General features: G+C 38.0%; 1 protein-coding gene across 4 annotated transcripts in view; it reads right to left on the reverse strand.

Moving 5' to 3' along the window:
- The window catches only part of herc2 (HECT and RLD domain containing E3 ubiquitin protein ligase 2), a 64693-nt gene that overhangs the window by 39048 nt on the left and 6081 nt on the right, over window positions 1-19564 (reverse strand). For all 4 annotated transcript variants that reach the window (XM_081381173.1, XM_081381170.1, XM_081381171.1 and 1 more), the window contains 24 exons: window positions 14505-14727; window positions 14302-14402; window positions 10289-10430; window positions 8857-8967; window positions 8469-8640; window positions 8216-8389; window positions 7734-7922; window positions 7412-7563; window positions 6562-6719; window positions 6341-6454; window positions 6000-6251; window positions 4413-4606; window positions 4123-4323; window positions 3736-3964; window positions 3419-3543; window positions 2973-3151; window positions 2715-2899; window positions 2444-2608; window positions 1692-1877; window positions 1274-1444; window positions 1069-1172; window positions 821-971; window positions 441-655; window positions 143-275 (listed from right to left, as the gene is read on the reverse strand). In XM_081381173.1, coding sequence (XP_081237299.1) covers window positions 143-275; window positions 441-655; window positions 821-971; window positions 1069-1172; window positions 1274-1444; window positions 1692-1877; window positions 2444-2608; window positions 2715-2899; window positions 2973-3151; window positions 3419-3543; window positions 3736-3964; window positions 4123-4323; window positions 4413-4606; window positions 6000-6251; window positions 6341-6454; window positions 6562-6719; window positions 7412-7563; window positions 7734-7922; window positions 8216-8389; window positions 8469-8640; window positions 8857-8967; window positions 10289-10430; window positions 14302-14402; window positions 14505-14727 — 4026 coding nt within the window. The remainder of the gene's footprint in view (window positions 1-142; window positions 276-440; window positions 656-820; window positions 972-1068; window positions 1173-1273; window positions 1445-1691; window positions 1878-2443; window positions 2609-2714; window positions 2900-2972; window positions 3152-3418; window positions 3544-3735; window positions 3965-4122; window positions 4324-4412; window positions 4607-5999; window positions 6252-6340; window positions 6455-6561; window positions 6720-7411; window positions 7564-7733; window positions 7923-8215; window positions 8390-8468; window positions 8641-8856; window positions 8968-10288; window positions 10431-14301; window positions 14403-14504; window positions 14728-19564) is intronic.

Consider the following 19564-nt stretch of genomic DNA (forward strand, 5'->3'; position numbering starts at 1 on the left):
AAAAGGAATATTAAAAGAATTACAAAATAATACAATAACAATGAAATTTCAGTGCTAGTTTAGAGAGTAGGATTTCAGAAACTAAAACTATAAATATGAAGCAGCCATCACCACTCAATTCATCAAACACTTTCTAAGTTACCAAGGTCCTGGTGCTTGAGAAGGCAGCAGAGCAGCAGGCGGCCCACTTCCTCTACAGGATGTTCCGGTGGAAAAGTGATGGGAGTGATGAGATGGTACTGTTTACAACACCGCTCGATTTGGCATAAAAAGTCCTGCAGCAAATAAGAAAGAATACAACATCAACCATCAGAACACATCCCAAATGATGCAGTATCTGTTCTGTTAAACAATTTGACAGTGAAATCTTAGGGAATGAGCTGTATAATAAATAATACTAAATGAAGAGACATAAATTATAGTCTTTCCCTGTGTATGACCTTCACAGTGTGGTCCTGGGTGGTGTTGTCAGCGATGGCTTGCAGAAAGGGCTGGGCGTGATCACTCAGAGTGATTCTGCGGCAGTAGAGTTTGGCTTTGTCTGGAGTGGTGGTCCCTGGAGAGCTGCAGTGGTCCTCGTCCTTCTCTTCATTATAATTATAGTGGATCTGACTCGTCTGAAGACCACCGAAGAAAATAGATGACTGGAGCCATTCTGAAAAGTAGAAGAGTAAAGTGGAGTAAAAAGGTTAAACATTTTTTTTTTTAAAGTCTCTTTTAATCTTTGTTTTTTTGAGATATAAAAATATGGTTTTACATTTTTTTATTTGCATCTTGATTTTTGAAGTACTACTGAAACATTTGCAATATCATAACTCACTGGCACATTCTAACTCTATGCGGGAGAGAGGGGTGCTCATAGCCAGATACGAGGCATGTAGCCCCAGCAGCAGACCCAGGTTCCTCTCAGCATCGATAAGAGGTGAGGACAGACTGCTCAGGTCAGGTGTTGTCACCATTTCTTGGTTGGGCTGGACAAACAAGGACCAACAAGAACAAGAAAAATGAAGTCCGAACATTCTTAGAATAAAGCGGGTTGAAACTGGTGAATACTAAAGTCAGACAGACCTCCATGTATTGGCCCACACAGAAAGCTTGCATGGACTCTCTGGTGTCTTCAAATTGAAGAGCGGCCTCTAAAGCTACCACAGGATCGTCTCCAGCAAACTGGGCTGTGGAGGAAAAACAGATGACAATCAACTTACAAAACTCTTATTTGAAAAATAATTTCAAGTAAAAGGTTTCGGGCATTTTTGTTACATGTTTGCTATACCGAGGATGCTGTTCCCGGTTAGAGTCTGAGCCTGGAAGTCTTTAATATCATAGACCTTCCCATCAATGACAGTCCAGAAACCACCATCTTTATTATGATTCTCCAGGTCAGCTTTGCGGATAAGTGACACTTCCTCGTTGTTCTTTGAGCTGGGTCCATTGAAAAAGAAACCTGAAAAGAAAGCGGTTTCCAGCCAATTGTGTATTCATTTACTATTCTGTGCATTCCTGTGTTCTAATATCTTTAATTGACTAACTATTGTGTTACACTCCATACATTTGGTGTAACTCTCATTTGCTAACATATTTTTAAATATTTTTTATTTAAAATAGGATTGGATTGGATTCAAGCCTAACTCAACTGTACAATCAGATTCTCTAGTTTATGAAAGAAGTGCATGGGTGGATTTCTCTCATACCCATGAGCCCAGGCCATGCAAGATCCTCGTTATCGTCTCTCTCTGTACCAGGGGCGAGATGGTTAAAACGGTCCAGGTGCTCCAGTAGAGCAGCGAGCAGAGGAATGGATCCAGTCTCCTGCATCAGGCCAGCATCATGGGTCAGCAGCAACACAATGGACACAATCAACTCTGGTAGCAAAACACCTGGAAGATGAAGGAACAGGATGGTTGGCGAATATGAATATCACTTACCACTACTTTAAAGGAATATTCTCTTTAAATGAAAATACTCCATTTAAGACGGTGTAGGACATGGTTTTTAAAGAATTTTCACGTGAGGTAAAAATTGTAATAACTCTCAAACCAAATAAAGTGCAAATTGGATGTTAATGACATCATATTTCATTTCAGGCATGTCTTCTGAACAACTTTCATGATGTCAAACCTTTAGAAGGAAGAGATTGAAATGCAAGACATTTTCCAATGAAAATTCTCTGCAACACTGTACCCCTCAAATCAAATACAATCTCTTCCCTTTTAAGGGTTCAACATCATGACATTTACGAAAACAAATGAAGAAATGAAAGAACATATGAAGAAAAGAAATAGATTTCAGAAGAAAAAATAACAGCAGACAGGTCTGGAAAAACATGAGGGTCAGTTAATCATGTTCAGAACTTAAATATAATTTTCCTTTAATGTCAGAATTGTTCTAAAGCTTTATTTAGTCATGATTAATGTTATACATTAACATGAAATGGCATATTCACCCGTGAGATCTCCCTCAAGGACACGTGCCACCTCTGCAAAGTGACGATGGCTGATGAGGGCGATGCTGGTGGCCACAGGAAGGATATCCCCAATGTGTGTGCACAGCAAAGCCATGTACTTCTTCAAAAGAGATCCTACTCCCAGAATCTCTGAGTGACTCAAAGCTGTGACAATGAGAGATACTGTTGACTTGATGCTCAAATGGTGGCTTCCATAACAAAACCCCTGGTCATAAGGCCATGCACAAAAAAATTGAGTTCTTCTACTTACTGTATCCTCCCACACCCACAGTGCCATTGACACCAACGTACAACTTGCAGACCAACAGCCTCTGAAAGCGCAACAGTAGGTCCAGAGAGGCCGAGCGCTCCTTGCTGACCTGCTCCGTGTCTTGGCAGTTTGAGATGCGTCGTGCCACATCCTTAAGACGAGCTATAGTCTGCGAAGCAATATTCCTACAGCACAAAACACAAGAGTTACTACAGGAATATACCAGAAGTAGCAAGTTCAGTTAAGTTTCTGCAGTACCTGAGCAACTGTTGGACCAGCTGGACCAATGGGAGGCTCTGTTTGTTAGCAGACTCATAGATACCGGTGTTGATCAGGTCTTTGTCCAGTGTGGTGCGACACCGATGCAGCGAGGAAGCACTGGCTTCCTGCTCATCAATCTCCTTCTCTTTCTGTGCCTCCTTCTTTGCCTCAATATCCTAATTGAAGATAAACAGAAATTAATTAACTGGAAAGTCAAAGCAAAAAAACAAATAAAATGAAACAAAAATAACCTTGTGTATATACGTTTTGGATAACGGATTACATTATTTAAAATGTTTATTATTTTTGACACTTTCCACTCAGGTTTCATCAATCTGTTTCCTCCTCTGTCTGTTTTTTGGCAGTGCTCTGTTGAGTGTTGCATATATAAGGCATGAAGGGTGAATAAATGATGAAGTGACCAATGAATAAAACATGCTGACCTGGATCTCGGCCGTGATGGCAGCGTTCAAAGCGGACTCCAGCCCTCCATCCGCCATCAGACTACTAACCAAGAGGTCGATCATGAAGCGACGGCCAGGACTTACACCCATCTCATTAGCAGATGCTAAAAACACAGAAATGCTTTTGACCATCAATGTTGAACTGGAAAAAATCATGACCTTTTAATTTATTTATTTTTTGCATTTTTGCACATCTCAACAGATGTTTCTTGATGTAAACCAGTCAATATGATATATATGATAAAAGTATAAGATAAATAGTATCAGTTTTCCAAGCACAGAATTCATGCACAGACCTGCGTTGGGCAGCAGTGAGGACAGGGCTCTTGCTCTTTCCTCTGCAGTGGGCAGTAACACTGACCAGCCACTCTGAAGCACGGCCTGGGCGGCCGCCTGCACAGTATTTAGCACCCCAGCGCTGCTGGCCAGTGTCACCACCGTCTGCTTGAGGTTATTAAGCAGCCCACTGCCCAGGCCCAGACCCAGCTCCTCAGGATCCACCTGGTTACTGATCGCTGCATGGAGCTGAAACACATTAAATATAATAATAATTTTAATTTCCAAGTGAAAAAACGACCCCTTTAAGAGGACACATTCTCTACCATTCAAACGGTTGTTTTCGAATATATAAATGCACATTCTGTCATACAAATAGAAGAAGCCTGAAATTTTCGATGACTGACCTGTAGTCTGAGCAGGTTGAGAGCGGCCACAACCATGCATTCTTTCTCCTGTGGCGGTGGCCAATCAGAGCTGCCGTCCATGCCCTCGCTGACTTGCCGCAGAAGCAGGTCCAGCTGGTCGAATGTCATAGTGCATACGTCCACCACAAATGGTACGCGGAGCCCCACGGACCACTCAGAGCATGACGACCATGCAAAACTCTGAGACACAGAATATATGAAAGATAATAAGCATGTACAGTTAAAGGCAGTGTACAACGCATCACATCTTGGTGACTGACAGGTTATACCTGGCCAGGGCCGCAGGAGATGCCCACTATGTGTTTGGAGTTGAGCCCCGGCAGGGCTTTAGGTTGCTTCTTATTGGAGAAGAGCGTGTCAAAGTGCTGTAGTTTATCATTACTTCCCCAGCTGTGCACCTCTCCTTCTTCAGTGAGGGCCAGGCAGTGTGTAGAGCCAACCGCTACATCCACCACCCTCTTACCTAAATTGACAAATAACGAATATTAGGAGTAGACTTGACATTAAATGTAGATGAAAACTGATGACCAAGCATGAAATGGAATTTGCACACTTATTCCACAATGTGACATTTACAGGTGAAACAAGTCAATATTCAATGGGGGTAAAAAAAATTTTTTTCTAATTATTGCAAGGAGAGACTTGATTTTATTCATATTGAATTTATAAGATCTGGATTATTAAAAGTGCCCATTCCATACCCCATGGAGCCAACTTGAATGAGAATAAGCAAATTACTCAGTCAGCACTGAGATTTTGGTGTTTTGAATAAGTTGCAGAGGCCCAAGGTCACGTTCACCCTTGAGAGCATCTCGACATAACCGAATGGGAATACCACTGCATAAAATTTAAATCATCCACCATTTGCTATTATTGGCATAACCTTTATTACATTAACGTTAAACTGCATAAAATTTAAATCATCCACCATTTGCTATTATTGGCATAACCTTTATTACATTAACGTTAAACTGCTTAAAATTCGGCAGTAGGGGGCGCATACACTCATGGTGGGGGAGGAGAGAGAGTGAGCAAGAGGGAAGTTTGAAGGAAAATTGTAGTTAAGTAAAAAGGTTAGAGGATTATCACTGGAAAAAGAAGGGCTATGATCAGGCAAGAGCTTTAAGACCCACTTTCCAGCACTGGAGAGACCAAAGCAGGACCAAAACAGACCCAGAAGTTGCGTTCTTTCTGCTTTATACGAGAGTAACATTGGTTATGCTATGTTTCACAGAACCAACATGTTTGTCTGGGGCTGGTGTGCTCCTGGCAATTAACAAAATAATCTTGCATATATATATATATATATATATATATATATATATATATATATATATATATATTATATATATATATATATATATATATATATATATATATATATATACATACTCATGAACTGCATGTTAATTTTTTGTTCTTCCTTGTTCTGTGTTCGACATCTTCGTATTATTATTTTTTTTACGAAGTTTGTGTATTTTGGGGGCAAAGCAATGAAGGGAGGGGTGTGTTTGTTTGGGTTGATTTCAAACATCAACAGTGTTTCTCAGTAATCACACATTAAACTACAGTAATGTCTAAATAGTTAGCAAATTGTTTTAGTACTTAAACAGCATTTCTAATTTTCATTCAAGTTTTTTTAAGTTTAATTTATATTTTACTTTGTTTCAATTGTAATTTTAATTCTTTCATTTAACAATAACAACAGTTATATCTTGATGAAAGAATAAAAAAAACAAAAAAAAAACATTTCATAAAGAGGAATTGTTTCCAATCAGGAGCATGTAAAAAATAAAAGTTGTCATGTTGACTGCGTTCAGGTTCAACGGTTGAAAACAAAGGAAAATGCTATGTACCTTGTAGAATGTCAAGCAGTTTGGGATAGCGGACATGTTCGTCAGTGCCGTGGCCGAGTCTTTGATTGTCTCCTTTGCCCCAGGTGTACACCTGTCCATCTTTAGTAAGAGCTACAGAGAACTGGCTCCCGCAGCACACCTTCAAAATATCCAAATCCTGCAGCTTCTCCACAAGTTTTGGCGTTTTACATCCATCGCTACCCCCGCGGCCGAGTTTACCATAGTCCCCATCACCCCATGACCATACCTGACCTGTAGAGAGTAAGAGAGAGAAATATGATCATTTCATCCACTCATCATCTTAAAACCACTGCTGAAAATGCTCTTTTCAGATGTCATACCATTCTCAGTCACAGCAAGGGTCTGAGCATCTCCACTTCCACAAGCCACATCAATCACCTTAAGCCCCTTTAAAGCGGTTACCAGCATGGGAGTGGTCTGGTCCTCACTGGAGCCTTTAGAAACAAGGTAGACAACATTTCACATTGTCCTGAGGTAAGATTCTACATGTCTTGGTATAAACAGCAGTGTATTTTAGCTGGGTTTATACTGTAGATATTACCATGGCCCAGCCTGCCGTAGTTTCCCCGGCCCCATGTGTACAGCTCTCCATCTGCGGTGATCGCTGCACTGTACGTGCTGCCACATGCAATGTGCATGACTTGCTTCCCCGTCGGCCTCCCTGTGAATACTGCAATCATGGTGGGTTCCTCTAAATACCTGTAGAAACGCAAGAATTATACAAGTCACACAACATAAATTGTGTAAAAACAATGAAAAAGAACAAAATAATTTTTTTTTTTATTATTATTATTAGATTACATATTTGTACTTTTCTTTCTGGATGCCTTCATCTTGATTGGTCAAATCACAACACTGTTTCAAATATTTTCATAATTAATGCTATATTTCACACTGTCCATGGCAACATACCAGCACTTGGCCTTAGAAGACTTTCATATACATATTTCCCCCTTGAACATGACACGCTGTTTCAAACTGCAATATCATTTCAAAGTTTGAGATAATTTTTTTAAAGAAATTAATATTTTTATTTAGCAAGATGAATTAAATTGATCAAAATTCAGAGTAAAGACATGTATTATGTTACAAAAGATTTCTATTCCAAATAAATGATAATGAAAAATGAGCACCAAAATATATTGTAATGATTTCAGAAGCCTCAAAAATTAGCTTTGCCATCACAGGAATAAATTACATTTTAAAATAAATCCAAATATTTAGTTATTTAAAATTGTAAAATGTCACAATTTTACTGTATTTTGAACAAATAAATGTTCAAAATACATTTATTTGTTCATATACACACATATATATATATATATATATATATATTATGTATGGATCTGAGATAAATTATTGAAAGTTTGATGAAGTTGATATGCTCTTACGTGGTGTCTCCATGTCCCAGTCTGCCTCCATCTCCACAACCCCAGGAGAACACCTCCCCATTAACTGAAAGAGCCAAGTAGTGCTGCCCATCAGGATGAGCTGCAAGCTTCATTATTTTCCTAGATGACAATGCGTGGACTAGCATTGGACCCTGACGGGGAATCACAGGTTTATTGGTTTAGTGTGCAAATCAAAAGTAGAAAAAATAAAGAGAAATCTGTCTCAGCAACAGTTATACGCACAGTCACAGTAATCTGTGAAGTATGGGGGGAAAAAACAAAAACAAGACATTCAGCTGAGCTAACAAAATGAGGGACTCACTAGAGTGGTGCTTTTGTAGTTTTGTGTGTAGACAGCACCAGTGATGGTCAGAATGAAGAAACCCTTCTCTGAGCAGACAATCTGTGTGACGCCCAGGTTCGACAGTGCTTTGCACTGAATTGGTCCATTCACATTAGCATAAGGCTTCCACCCAAGCAGACCCCAACCGATCACCTCCTGCAGTGTACCCTGGAAGTGGAACAACATAAAGAGATTGAGCTCTATTAAGAATTATTTTGTTTTTCTCATTAAAAGGGATTATAGCGCAGTATAATGACAGCACAGGGACATAATCCCATTTAAATGAGAGTTCCCTGGGGCTTTCTGGAGAATCAGTGCTCTAGAGCCAAGTTGCTTCAGCACAAACAACAAAAAGGGGACTCTAGGCAACCAGGTAGTAGATGATACAAGGCTAAGCTACTGTTACTTACTGTATGACACTGCAAATGTCAGAACATGACTGATTGTGTTGCATGCAGTACCTTATTTGAAGTGGGTGAGCTGCACTGCGGGGGGCTGCATGGGGCTGCCAGGCGGTCTAAGTGTGCCATGACGACTACAGCTGTCTGCCGCAGATCAATGGCCAGGTCATTATCTTGAGGCAGTGTAAGGTAGCGCAGAAAGCTCTCGTTTGGGCTCAGAGGGGCCGAAAGGATCTGAGAACAAAAGTAGTGAGATATAAAACCTGGAAGAACAGCACAGTTCTAAAAATTTGATTCAGTGGTTCAATCTCACCTCGATCTCTTCTTCGGGAACAGGCTCCTCCTTACTGCTGTGGATGTTCTGGAAGCGCTGCAGAAGGGGCAGTAAAGGGGCACTCGTGCCCTGGGTCGAGCGCTCATTGTCCATCTCTCTGGTTCCACTTTCCCAGAGCCTCAGCAGCAGCAGAACCGCAGACAGCAGCTGACTACAATACAAACACACGTAAAAGCAGGTTAGAGAGAGTATTTATGAATAAGACCCTTCAGTTCTTCCAAAACTCTCGGAAAGAAAAGTCAAATGCAAGGTACAAAATTAACTCTCGCAAAGGGCCAACTGAGAGTAAAAATTGGCTTTCAGTTACAGATTTATAGGAATTTTAGCAAAACGCAGTTGAGGTCAAATGTAACAGTACTCTGAATACCTGAGAGTTCCTCGCTGCACTGCGAGCTCCAGCAGGATGGCCAGGGCCAAGTGCTGATCCTGCAGGGGAATGTTACTGGCAGCTTTTCCACTTGCACTTCCATGGATGTCACTGAAAAACAAAATATAAAAGTAAAATAAACTTAAACTGCAATGAGCATTAGGAATGTGTGAATTTATGATCACTTTATGTTAAAGTCCTTTTAACACTTTATGTTAAAGTCCCTATATTTAAACCATTTTTCCTGTGAAAATTTCTTCATGCCTTAAAATCAAGTTTTTTATGTTGTTTATGTGTTCTTTAATATGAATTTGCACATGGTTTGTCTTAAAGCAACTCAATTGCTGAGTATTTTCCCCTTAAAGCTGCAGTGACAGTCTCAAAAAAGCAGTTTGAAATCGCTAGTGTTCCTTACACCACAAACTACCTTATAACCAATCATGTCAACGCTTGGGCGGGCTTTAGCATATCATTAACTGATGCGAAGCAGGGGAGTCTCAAGAGAAACCAGTTTATCCCAGTATATTTTTCTGTTAATATGAAAAATCTGGTACATTTAGCCACATAGCAGGTGAATTTTGTTTATAATGTATATTAAAATGTTATAATGAACTATATGCCTTTCTCCACTCACATTCTAAGTTAGAGAGATGCACCGATATGAAAATTTTGGTCAATACCGATAATTCTTTATATTTGAATGGCGATAACCGACAGCCGATAACATATGGCTGAATTAAACCAATATTTCTACTTGCCATTGTTTACTACAGGGTGGATCAGGTAGTCTGTGCTGGTGTGATTGAGTGGAGGCGGGGCTAATTTGCATATTCGTAGAATATACTAAATGAACAAGGGTGTAGAGTTACATTCAAGCCATTTTAAGGCATGAATAAATTATTTTCACAGGTCATTTTGGTGATTAAAGATGAGTTTTAAGGGATAAACTATAATTGACTATCACTCTCTCCTCTCCACCTATAGCTGTAAGATTCAGTAAGATTTTTTTTTTTTTTTTAAGAACTTAATACTTTTATTCAGTAATGATGCATTTAATTGATCAAAAGCGACAGTGAAATCCTGGTTTTCACAAACATATTAAGTGTTTTTTAATATTGATGATAATCGAGTTCCATATTGAAATGATTTCACAAGGATCATGTGATAGTGAAGACTAATAATGGATGCTTAAAGTTCAGATTGTGTCACATGACTAAATTAAATTTTTAAATATATTAAAATGTAAAACAGTTATTTTAAATGGTAATAATACTTCACAATGTTTTAATGTATTTTCGATCAAATAAACATTTTTAAAATCTTACCGACCTTAAACTTTTGAAAGGTAGTGTATGCTTTCTAGACAAAAACTTACGACAGGAAATAATACCACTACTTCTGCATTTGGGAATAGAGAAGATGACAAGTAAACCTGAGGAATTTGGTAGCCCTCTCGACGACCTCCAGCCAGACGGACGACACCGTGCCCTCATCAAACAGAGTGGCTTCTGGGAGAGCCCGAAGAGCGTCCAGAGACTCCTGCAGTAACTCACTGCACAGGTCTGCATCATCACCTGAGATGGCACAAACACACCAGTTAATGAGTGTGAATACAAGACTTTTTATATAGTATACATTTTAATGCTTTAACGGCTGTCATTGTTATGCTGTGCTTTAGTTACAAGATATTTCAGACAGTCTGCACTGTTAAACTCAGAAGTTGCATCTTCAAATTCAATTCTTTCTATTTGGATCTTAATGGACACAAACACAAAGATAGGATTATCCATTACAAATGAATGGCAAAATATGATATTAATGCAAAAACTGCTGCTTTAATTATATACTATAACAACAGAGTTAAAACAAGTCTCAACACCGTAAAACTAACATTATAAAACAATTTACACAAATCAATATGGTCAACAGCCTCTTATGCACTCACTGCTTTATTCTTAAACGAAGCTCTGGATGTGGAGTGTAAATAGTAAAGCAGGCCTTCTATAAACCATGATCCCATCCAGCTCTATGTACAATCTGAAAGTGTTCTCTTATGATGTCTCTTTTTCACCAAAGACTGGAAAACCTGAACACTGTAAAATTTAACACAGGATAAACATTTACCCTTCCTCTCATACTTCTGCCTCCATTTCCCATCCTTATTTTTTCTCTCATATTCTCATAACTATAGCAGTTCTCATTTGTTCAATGGAATGTGCATATGGCTCAGGTTTCAGGGCGGCTTTATTTCCCGGGCCAGAGAGGCTGTATCCACCCATTCCCTGTGGACACGGTGCAGCACTGCTCTAAAAGGATCAAAACTATATCTCCTACCAGTCTGTAAACGTCTGCCCAGACTTAGGGTTTCAGCTACAAGCAGAAAATAAATTTCTGCTCATGTTTGCCCTCAAGTCTGGGTTAAGCTGCAAAGTCGACCTTTTGTAGCACCACTACCTATCTGAAGTGGAGATTAATATCTGGCCCAACGGAAAAACAATTTCATGTGCTTCACATTAAGCTCATAAAATCTACAAGTTAAGCAATAATTTGGCCCAACAACTGTTGTAAATGTAGGCCACATAAAAAATTGACAAGAACTCATTAAAAGTCACTTATGTGTTACACTAGATTGATACATTAGTCAATAATATCAGGGGATGCCTTCATATGCTTCATGCTCAGTAATGCTTGTCAGCATTTCCAAAAAACGTGTTTTAAAGAAATGGATTCTGGTTTCTGGACACAATATTCTGTCTTTGCATGTAATTTCTCATGCGGATTGGTATGACACCGGAATCCTACAATGGGATCATGGAGTAAAATACAGTGTCAAAGCTTCTGCAACCTTCACATTACATGGAAAAATTTCTGAACAGGTAATCCATATATACACAACTTCATAAGAGCCACAGAACAACTGGATATTCGGATAACACAGAAAGAAGTAAAGTAGCAGCAAATTCACTGATTATGTTAAACCACTCTTTCCAAGAAATGGATTTTAAAAACAGATGCCTTAAACATTTTGTCAACAGAAGTGTTGTTATAATCAAAGCCTGTTTCGGGCAATGGATGCTGGGTAATTTGCAAGCAGTGCTGAGTAGATTACTTACAAATTGTAGTCGGTTACTGATTCCAAATTACATCACAAAAAATGTAGTTAATAACAATCCATTACATTACACATTTAAGGTAATATAATCTGAATACTTCTAAATTACTTTTAGATAACTTTTGACCTAACTCGCTCATCACTTTGATTTGAATAGGATAATCTTGTACCATATTGATATAAAAATCCAAAGTGAAAAAAAGAAAGAATGGAATATATTTTCCATCAACAACATAAAGTGCATAAAATATTATATTACGTCAAGGTTTCCCAGACTGGGGCTCATGGTGGAACTGCAGAGTGATTGTGAGTTCATGAAAAGATATTAATAAATTATAAACATTAAAAATTAAATATCAAAATAAAACACTTCCTAAAAAAAGATGAAATATTTTATTTACCTGCATGTCATGTGACCATTAACCGACATCAGAGAACAGTAAACTTAAGATTATTACTATTATTGACCTAACTAATTAACTTAAAGGGCACCTATTATGCAAAATTCACTTTTACATGGCGTTTGAACATAAATGTGTGTTGGCAGTGTGTGTACACAACCACCCTATAATGATAAAAATCCACCCAGTGCTTTTTTTTAAATCCCCATAAATCATAAGCACTGTCTAAGAACAAGCCGTTCTCAGATTCGGGGCAGTGTGACGTACTTTTGCACAAGCCCCGCCCACGACTGTTGACGGACACTGCAGTTTTAGCATAGACCCACCCTGAGTGAGCTAAACACAGTCCGCCATTGATTCGACGCCGGAGCAGCTGTAGACAAGAATGTCTTCCAAGCGATTGAGGTGTTTTGTTGTTGGATGCAAGAATGAACATAGCAGTCTTCATTTACTCTCGTTGTTACTCGAGGATGGATCTGTACAGTTCGTGATCCAGCTTACAGTCTCCGAAGCGATAGGCGTAACGTTACTGATGATCACGGCAGAAATGAAAGTGAGAGCGCTAACTTTATGACAGCTCAGAGTCATTTTACAGATATAAAGTTTACCAGTTTATTAAGCACCCCCTGAAAAGGTGTGAATATATTTGTTTACTGTTAAGTGTTTTGTGTAATTCGCTGTGTATGTTGATGAAAATGAAAGGGAGAGAGAGAGTTTATGGATAAGACTTTAATGCGCACTTCTTATACTGTGTTTATCCAGCTCCTACAGTGATTTTCTGGAGTAAAACTGATGCTTCATCTTTTGTGTGAGGTACAATAAACTTCATTGAACTCATCAGTATATATTTGGCCATCATTCGGACGGGGTCCGCTACAGCAGGCTTGTATTAATAGTGGATAAAAGCAAATGACAAATACGTTATAACCATAATTAAACTAAACTATACCTGTTCTACCTCCAAACAGCATATATTCTCTGGCTCTGTGGGCATTATTGTCCGACTCTGGGTCGAAATGAAGAGAGTTTCTGTTTTGATATTATCATTCCGTGAGATAGATTGTCCTGACAGAGAGCAAGCTCGTGAGGCTCCGCCCTCTGGGCTGGCTGCTCATTTGCATTTAGAGGGATAAAACGGCATGTTTTTCTGAGCCCCAAAAAGTGACAATTTAAACATGCTGTAAAAAATGATCTGTTGGGTATTTTGAGCTAAAACTTCACATACACACTCTGAGGACATCAGAGACTTATTTTACACCTTGTGAAAAGGGGCATAATAGGTGCCCTTTAAAAATCTCAGGGGGCACTTCAAGTAAATATATTAGGTCAAAGAGGTTCAGCTGGCAAAAAAGTTGGGGAAAACCTGCATTGCATGTAAATATGAAGATTATTCAGAAAAACATGAATTCCTGGATTTGAATGCATTTGGAAGGCAAAAACCTTCTAAAGACAGCAATACGTGATTAAATGACTCACTGAGTGATAGTTCAAATAATAATGAATGTGCTTTTCAGGAGCTGATTAGATATGCATTGTTGTAATGTTGAACAAATTAAATTATGTGTGTAAATCCAGTGATCAACTGCTGTGTGGGTCTCATTTTTCAGTGATAGGCACATGACTAGTGGCTGGTCTGTGTGAGCAAATCCGGAAAACCTTCTGAACGTGTGTATATATAAGCATTTTTGAAAAGGAACATTTAAAAGATAAAAAATAGAAGTATTAGGGAGAATAAATGTACTGTGAATAATTTACTGCCATTGTCAGAATTACATGTAATCATGAAATCAATCAAAAAAGTAACTGTATTCTGATTATGAGTATTTTAAAACGTAATATAATATAAATTATAAGTACTTAATTTTTGGATTACATGCAATCAGTTACAAACCAGCACTGTCTGCAAGTAACCCTGATGGCCTTATAGCTTACCTGATCTCCAGGCTCGGCGGAGAAAGGCAAAGGCAAAGGAAAGCGCTGCTCTTGATCCCACCCTGGCCAAACCCTCCACTCCTTTACTGACTGGCCGAGTGCTAAGGAAACAGACAAAGCATTTCAGACCATTATTTCCATTGCTTCTAACCTGAGAAGTTTAAAAGGTAATCCAACTTCAATCAAAGCTCTTTTTCTCAAACCTTTTATTATCGATGGCAGAGAGCGGAGGGCTGGGGGGACTCTTCCAGCGCACTTTGTACTTTTCCTCCATCATGCTGTGGGTGAGTGAGATGAGGTAGCGCTCCAGGATCACCAGTCTCTGGCTCAGGCGCAGGGAGGAAAGTGTGCTCTTAGCTGTCTGCGAAGACAGCTTCTGTTGGTCGTCTACCAGCGCCATCAGACAGTCCTTTAGTTCTCCAGGTTCTGTACAAATAATGGAATAAATACATCAATAAATAAGCAAACATTGAATTCCATAACATGCCCCTAAAATTCAAGATATTGGGGCAAAAATGCCCCGTATGATTTTGTCTCATATATATTATCATATGATATATAGTTAAGCAATATCACACGAGCAACAACTGCAATATTTCACGAGTGCTGTGTTTGTCCTAAATAGCATGAGATGTGCATGTGATATTGATTTTATACAACAGTTCAATAAATAAGTTAATATTGTGTTATGTTTTTGAAACAATATTGTCTGTTTTTGCTTTAAATTATGTGTGTCTCCGAGCAACACACAGTGGTGTTTCATTACTGAATGAATCCAGGTTTTCAACAAATCAGGTGAATGAATGAATAAATTATTTACCCATTAAGACATTTACCGGCACCTATTGACAGTTTTAGTTTCTTACTTAGAGTATAATTTCATAAAAATAAAAATAAAACAATTTCATATTTTCATATCATGGGTTAGGGTTAGGGTATAAAATGTATAAAAATACATTTAAAAGGCATGTGCAATAAATTCTGTTGAATCAAATAAAATATTTCTTTCTGAAGCTACTTTTTCCTCATGTCTATTTGATACTTTTTTTCAAATTTAAAACAATAATGATTTTGAATTATACTTTTAATAATTTAATGGTAATTTCTCAGCCAAAACTGATGTGCGATTAATGAATCGGCACATCATGTAATTAATTAGATTTTTTTTTTTTTTTATGTAAATCGCTTGACAGCCCTATTATACTACATATATTTTGGTCTACTATATAAAATATTTGAAATTTTACAAAACATAATATAGTATCAAAACTGTATTTAGAGACCTGCTCACGAGGGCTTTTAACTTTTGCTACTTAAATCCCTGACTACACAAAGGTTATAAATAGTCTCTGTGTGATGAACGCCATAAGACATTAGCATTTTATTGCAGTTTTGTATATCATGATAGCACTTATATTTATCTCACCGTTGTACCAATTAACTAAGAAATATCTTTTGCTTTATGTGATATACATCTTTAAGTCGAAAAGCACAAAAATGCAAGTATATATAGAATTGGATCTAGTAATAATGATGTCGTATAACAATGGTTGATGCGACATGAGCCCTTGAAGTGCATTCCAATCTAAAGCCTTCATTATGCTTGTCTGAAACTGTCGGCCTGGCTCCAGTGGACGGCTGTTACTGATGTGCATGCATTCATCTCTGCACAGCCTCTGGATAAAAGCCTCATACATGCAGACAGGGTGAATTAAAATAGCCGATCTTAAATCCATTTAAGCCTTATGTAAGCCAAGCTGCCTAACCCTCACAGGTCCTGAAACAGCACAGTCTATACAGCACCAAAAAGATGTTATAGTGCATGGAAGTGTGAGTCTGAGCGAGAAAAGGAAAAGGGTTTGAGCACGTCACACAAAGATTAGGACGACATGCTTTTACTTTCCACATAGCTAACAATTTGTTTCGCTTTAAATGGGCTCCCACAGAAGCTAAAAAGCACCAGCATCCGTTAATTTCCAGCAATTCAACATTTTGATTTAGTATAGAAGTAGTTGATGCTGTTATCAGCAAATGTCCTTTTTTCCTCACCACTTTTATCACTAGAACAATGGAGAGATGACATGGAGGAAATGAAAGGGCTCTTCAACCGCTCTTTCAAGGGCCAGATTATTCAGATCCAAACACGCAGGCTATTTTACAATAGGAAAACTGAGAAAAAAAGATCTCCTACAATCCATATCTTTATCAATCTGCGTAAGAGAAAAATGGTTATATGATAAAGAGCTCATTTTACATGAGGAATACGTGTAAAACGGAAGAAAATAAAACAGCCTGTTTCTCTATAATCCTCCCATTCAGCAAGCACAAATTAGCCTTTCTTTATCCTGCATGTTATTCTTTGAAGAGTATCAAGCAAAAATCATGAAAACAAAAGTTTTTGTTCTGTAAGATCATTTTGAGGATTTTTTTTTGTAAATCTCTTATGCTCACCACAACAAAGTTTCATTTATTTGCTTAAAAATACAATAAAAACAGCAATATTTTGAAATACTATCACGCTGCATAATATTTTTGTGGAAACTAAAAAATTCAGGAATCTTTGAATATAAAGTTTAAAAGAACAGCATTTCTTAGAATTTTTTTAGAAAGTCTTAGGATGTTTTAGTGCATCCTTAAATTAATAAAACTATTAATTTCTTTAAAAAAAAAAAAAAAAATCTTATACCCCAAACTTTTGAACAGTAGTGTACATAAATATGGTAACTTTACTGTACCATGAAATCTCTTAAGATACAATGTTATAGCTCAGTGTTTATTCTGATACGTAATATACAGCGCCACAGAAAATAATTTAGTAGTTGTAAAAAAATATTTTTAAACCGTAGAATAAACACTGATATAGACAATATTTTTGCAATAGGATGTTAAAGAAATCCAATTATAGGTTAAAGAGACCTATATTTCACAATCATGCTAGTTTTACTATTATGATTGGCAGTAAATTTGGGTGGGATATGTCATTAATCAGAGGGGTTACTACCATGTGATGCTGATGGAAAGCCACATAGGCCCCCATTAAAATGTTCTTATCATCACCCACCAGAAAGCTGCTCCACCTAGAACAGTCTGTAAACACACAGGGCCTACAACCACACATAGGGTAAAAATAACCTCGCAGACAGTATGTACAGTCACCCGAGCCCCAAACACCTCACGCGCCAAGGGGACCCAGAAAACACACACACAAACCGAGACACATGGAGGGTCACACACTGCCAGAGAGGGAGTAGGTCACCTGTGTGGTGACAGGGCTGAATAACTGGGCCACATTTAGATGTGGCAAATCCATCTGCTATCCAACACTACAGTGCTGTGCCGAGGGGAAACACGGCCAATGGAAACTGCTCAAGGGTTTGCACTCAGATGTCATATACTGAGGAGGGAGAACAGTGTGTGAAGTTGGGGCCGTTGCAGGTGATTAGATGCAGGATGTCACACGGCGAAGTTAATAATACTTAGTCAAAAAGAAACGCATTTAAAATTAGAACGCATTAGATATGCATTCTAATAAACGCATTAGATCAATTCTGTCATCATTTACTCACATTCATGTCGTTCCAAACCCGTTAGACTTTCGCTAATCTTCCGAACACAAATGAAGATATTTGTAATGAAATCTGAGAGATTTCTCTCCCTCCATTGACAGTCTACGCAACTACCACTTTGACCCGGCTTTAAAAAGTTCATAAAGAGTTAGAGATAGTAAAAATAATCCGTTATCGACCCGATAAGTAAATAAGGCCGACATATTAAAGACAATAGATGTATTATTTCCTCCAGCTGAGACACTTCAGATGCGCACTGTTCACCATGATCGCTTTGAATGGCTTAAAGTAGGAGAGAGGCCGCACTATGCATAAATATATTTTTATTTGCAATTTGAATTGCTTGAAATATGATTGGAATCACTTTGCAAAGTTAAGTGCAACATTTGCAGTGCAAGTCTGTTATATAGAGTACATGAAATTATTATGAGAACACTACTGTAAAAGAAAATACGTGTTTTAGCGTGCTGTTACAGGAAGAGCGCAAACACACCTTCATGACTTCATGACAGTCAAGTTCACTTGTGCATTTGCAACCTTTCATGCAATTTTAAATAGTAATATTATGTTTATTTTGTGGGTGTGTGTGTGTAAATGCATCCTATGTGAGATAAATCCTATAAATATGTTTGGTTAAGTTAATTAACGCGTTAGTAAAGAGTTCCAGTTTACATGTAACAATCTTTAGCTTCAGCGCATGCAGCTCAAACAGCAATGCATGACATTAATAACTATGATTGAGACTGTCATGTTCATAACATTATAATGAGACACTATTGTAATAAAATGTTGCGAATTCTTAGGGTTTAGTTGCCGTGTTTCAGCGCGTTGTTATGGAAAACCACTTCCACAACAGGAGTACTGATTAGCACATGACTTGATTCAAGTTCACTTCTGCATTCGCATCATTTTGTGCAGATATAAGTTTAATAATATTATGCTTATGTTGTATAAATATCTGATTAATCTCACATAGGATGTGTTTAGTTAAGTTAGTTAACAGCAGTAAAGCGCTCCAGTTTACCAGTGATCCAGTGACATTAATAACTATGATTGGGACTGTCATATATGCAACATTATATAGAGAACACTATTGTAACAAAACGTTGTGAATTACAAATAACAAAAATAAATTACATAAGTATGTGAAGCTGGGTCATTAACAATTTATGTCATGCAGTTAAATTATCTTAGAAATCGGGAGTGTATCACACTGAGCATCTTCAAGAACCTGCAGCCCTGGTAGGAGGAAATTTCCATTCTAACCCTTTAACCCAATTCTGCTTCTCTGTTTGTGACCAGACCATTTTAAGCCGATAAACTCTGGGAAAGTTTTCAGTGATCCAGTAATGGAATTAATTCAAAGAATCAGTCCAAAACAGTGCTAATGTAAAGAAGGCCAGGCTGATTACATCAGAGAGAATTGAGACTCGCATTGCGTTTTTAGTGAATTATTCATTCCAGTGCGTGAATTGGTTTAAAATACGAGCTCTGTAATATTCTGTCATTGTTTCTGAAAAGCACAATTTTGGTGACATACAGGAATCGTACAGTAAACGCGGCTCTCTCGATCACTTATCGCACACTGCATTTATGTACAGACACATTTCAGTACATTCACGTTGTTTCCACACATATTCAGGATAAAGTTTGATTTGTCATGTGTACGTTGCTGTGTTTAGTAATCATTGATTTAT

The sequence above is a fragment of the Scardinius erythrophthalmus genome, assembly GCF_964197995.2.
Source record: "Scardinius erythrophthalmus genome assembly, chromosome: 12".
Classification (NCBI taxonomy): Eukaryota; Metazoa; Chordata; class Actinopteri; order Cypriniformes; family Leuciscidae; genus Scardinius; species Scardinius erythrophthalmus.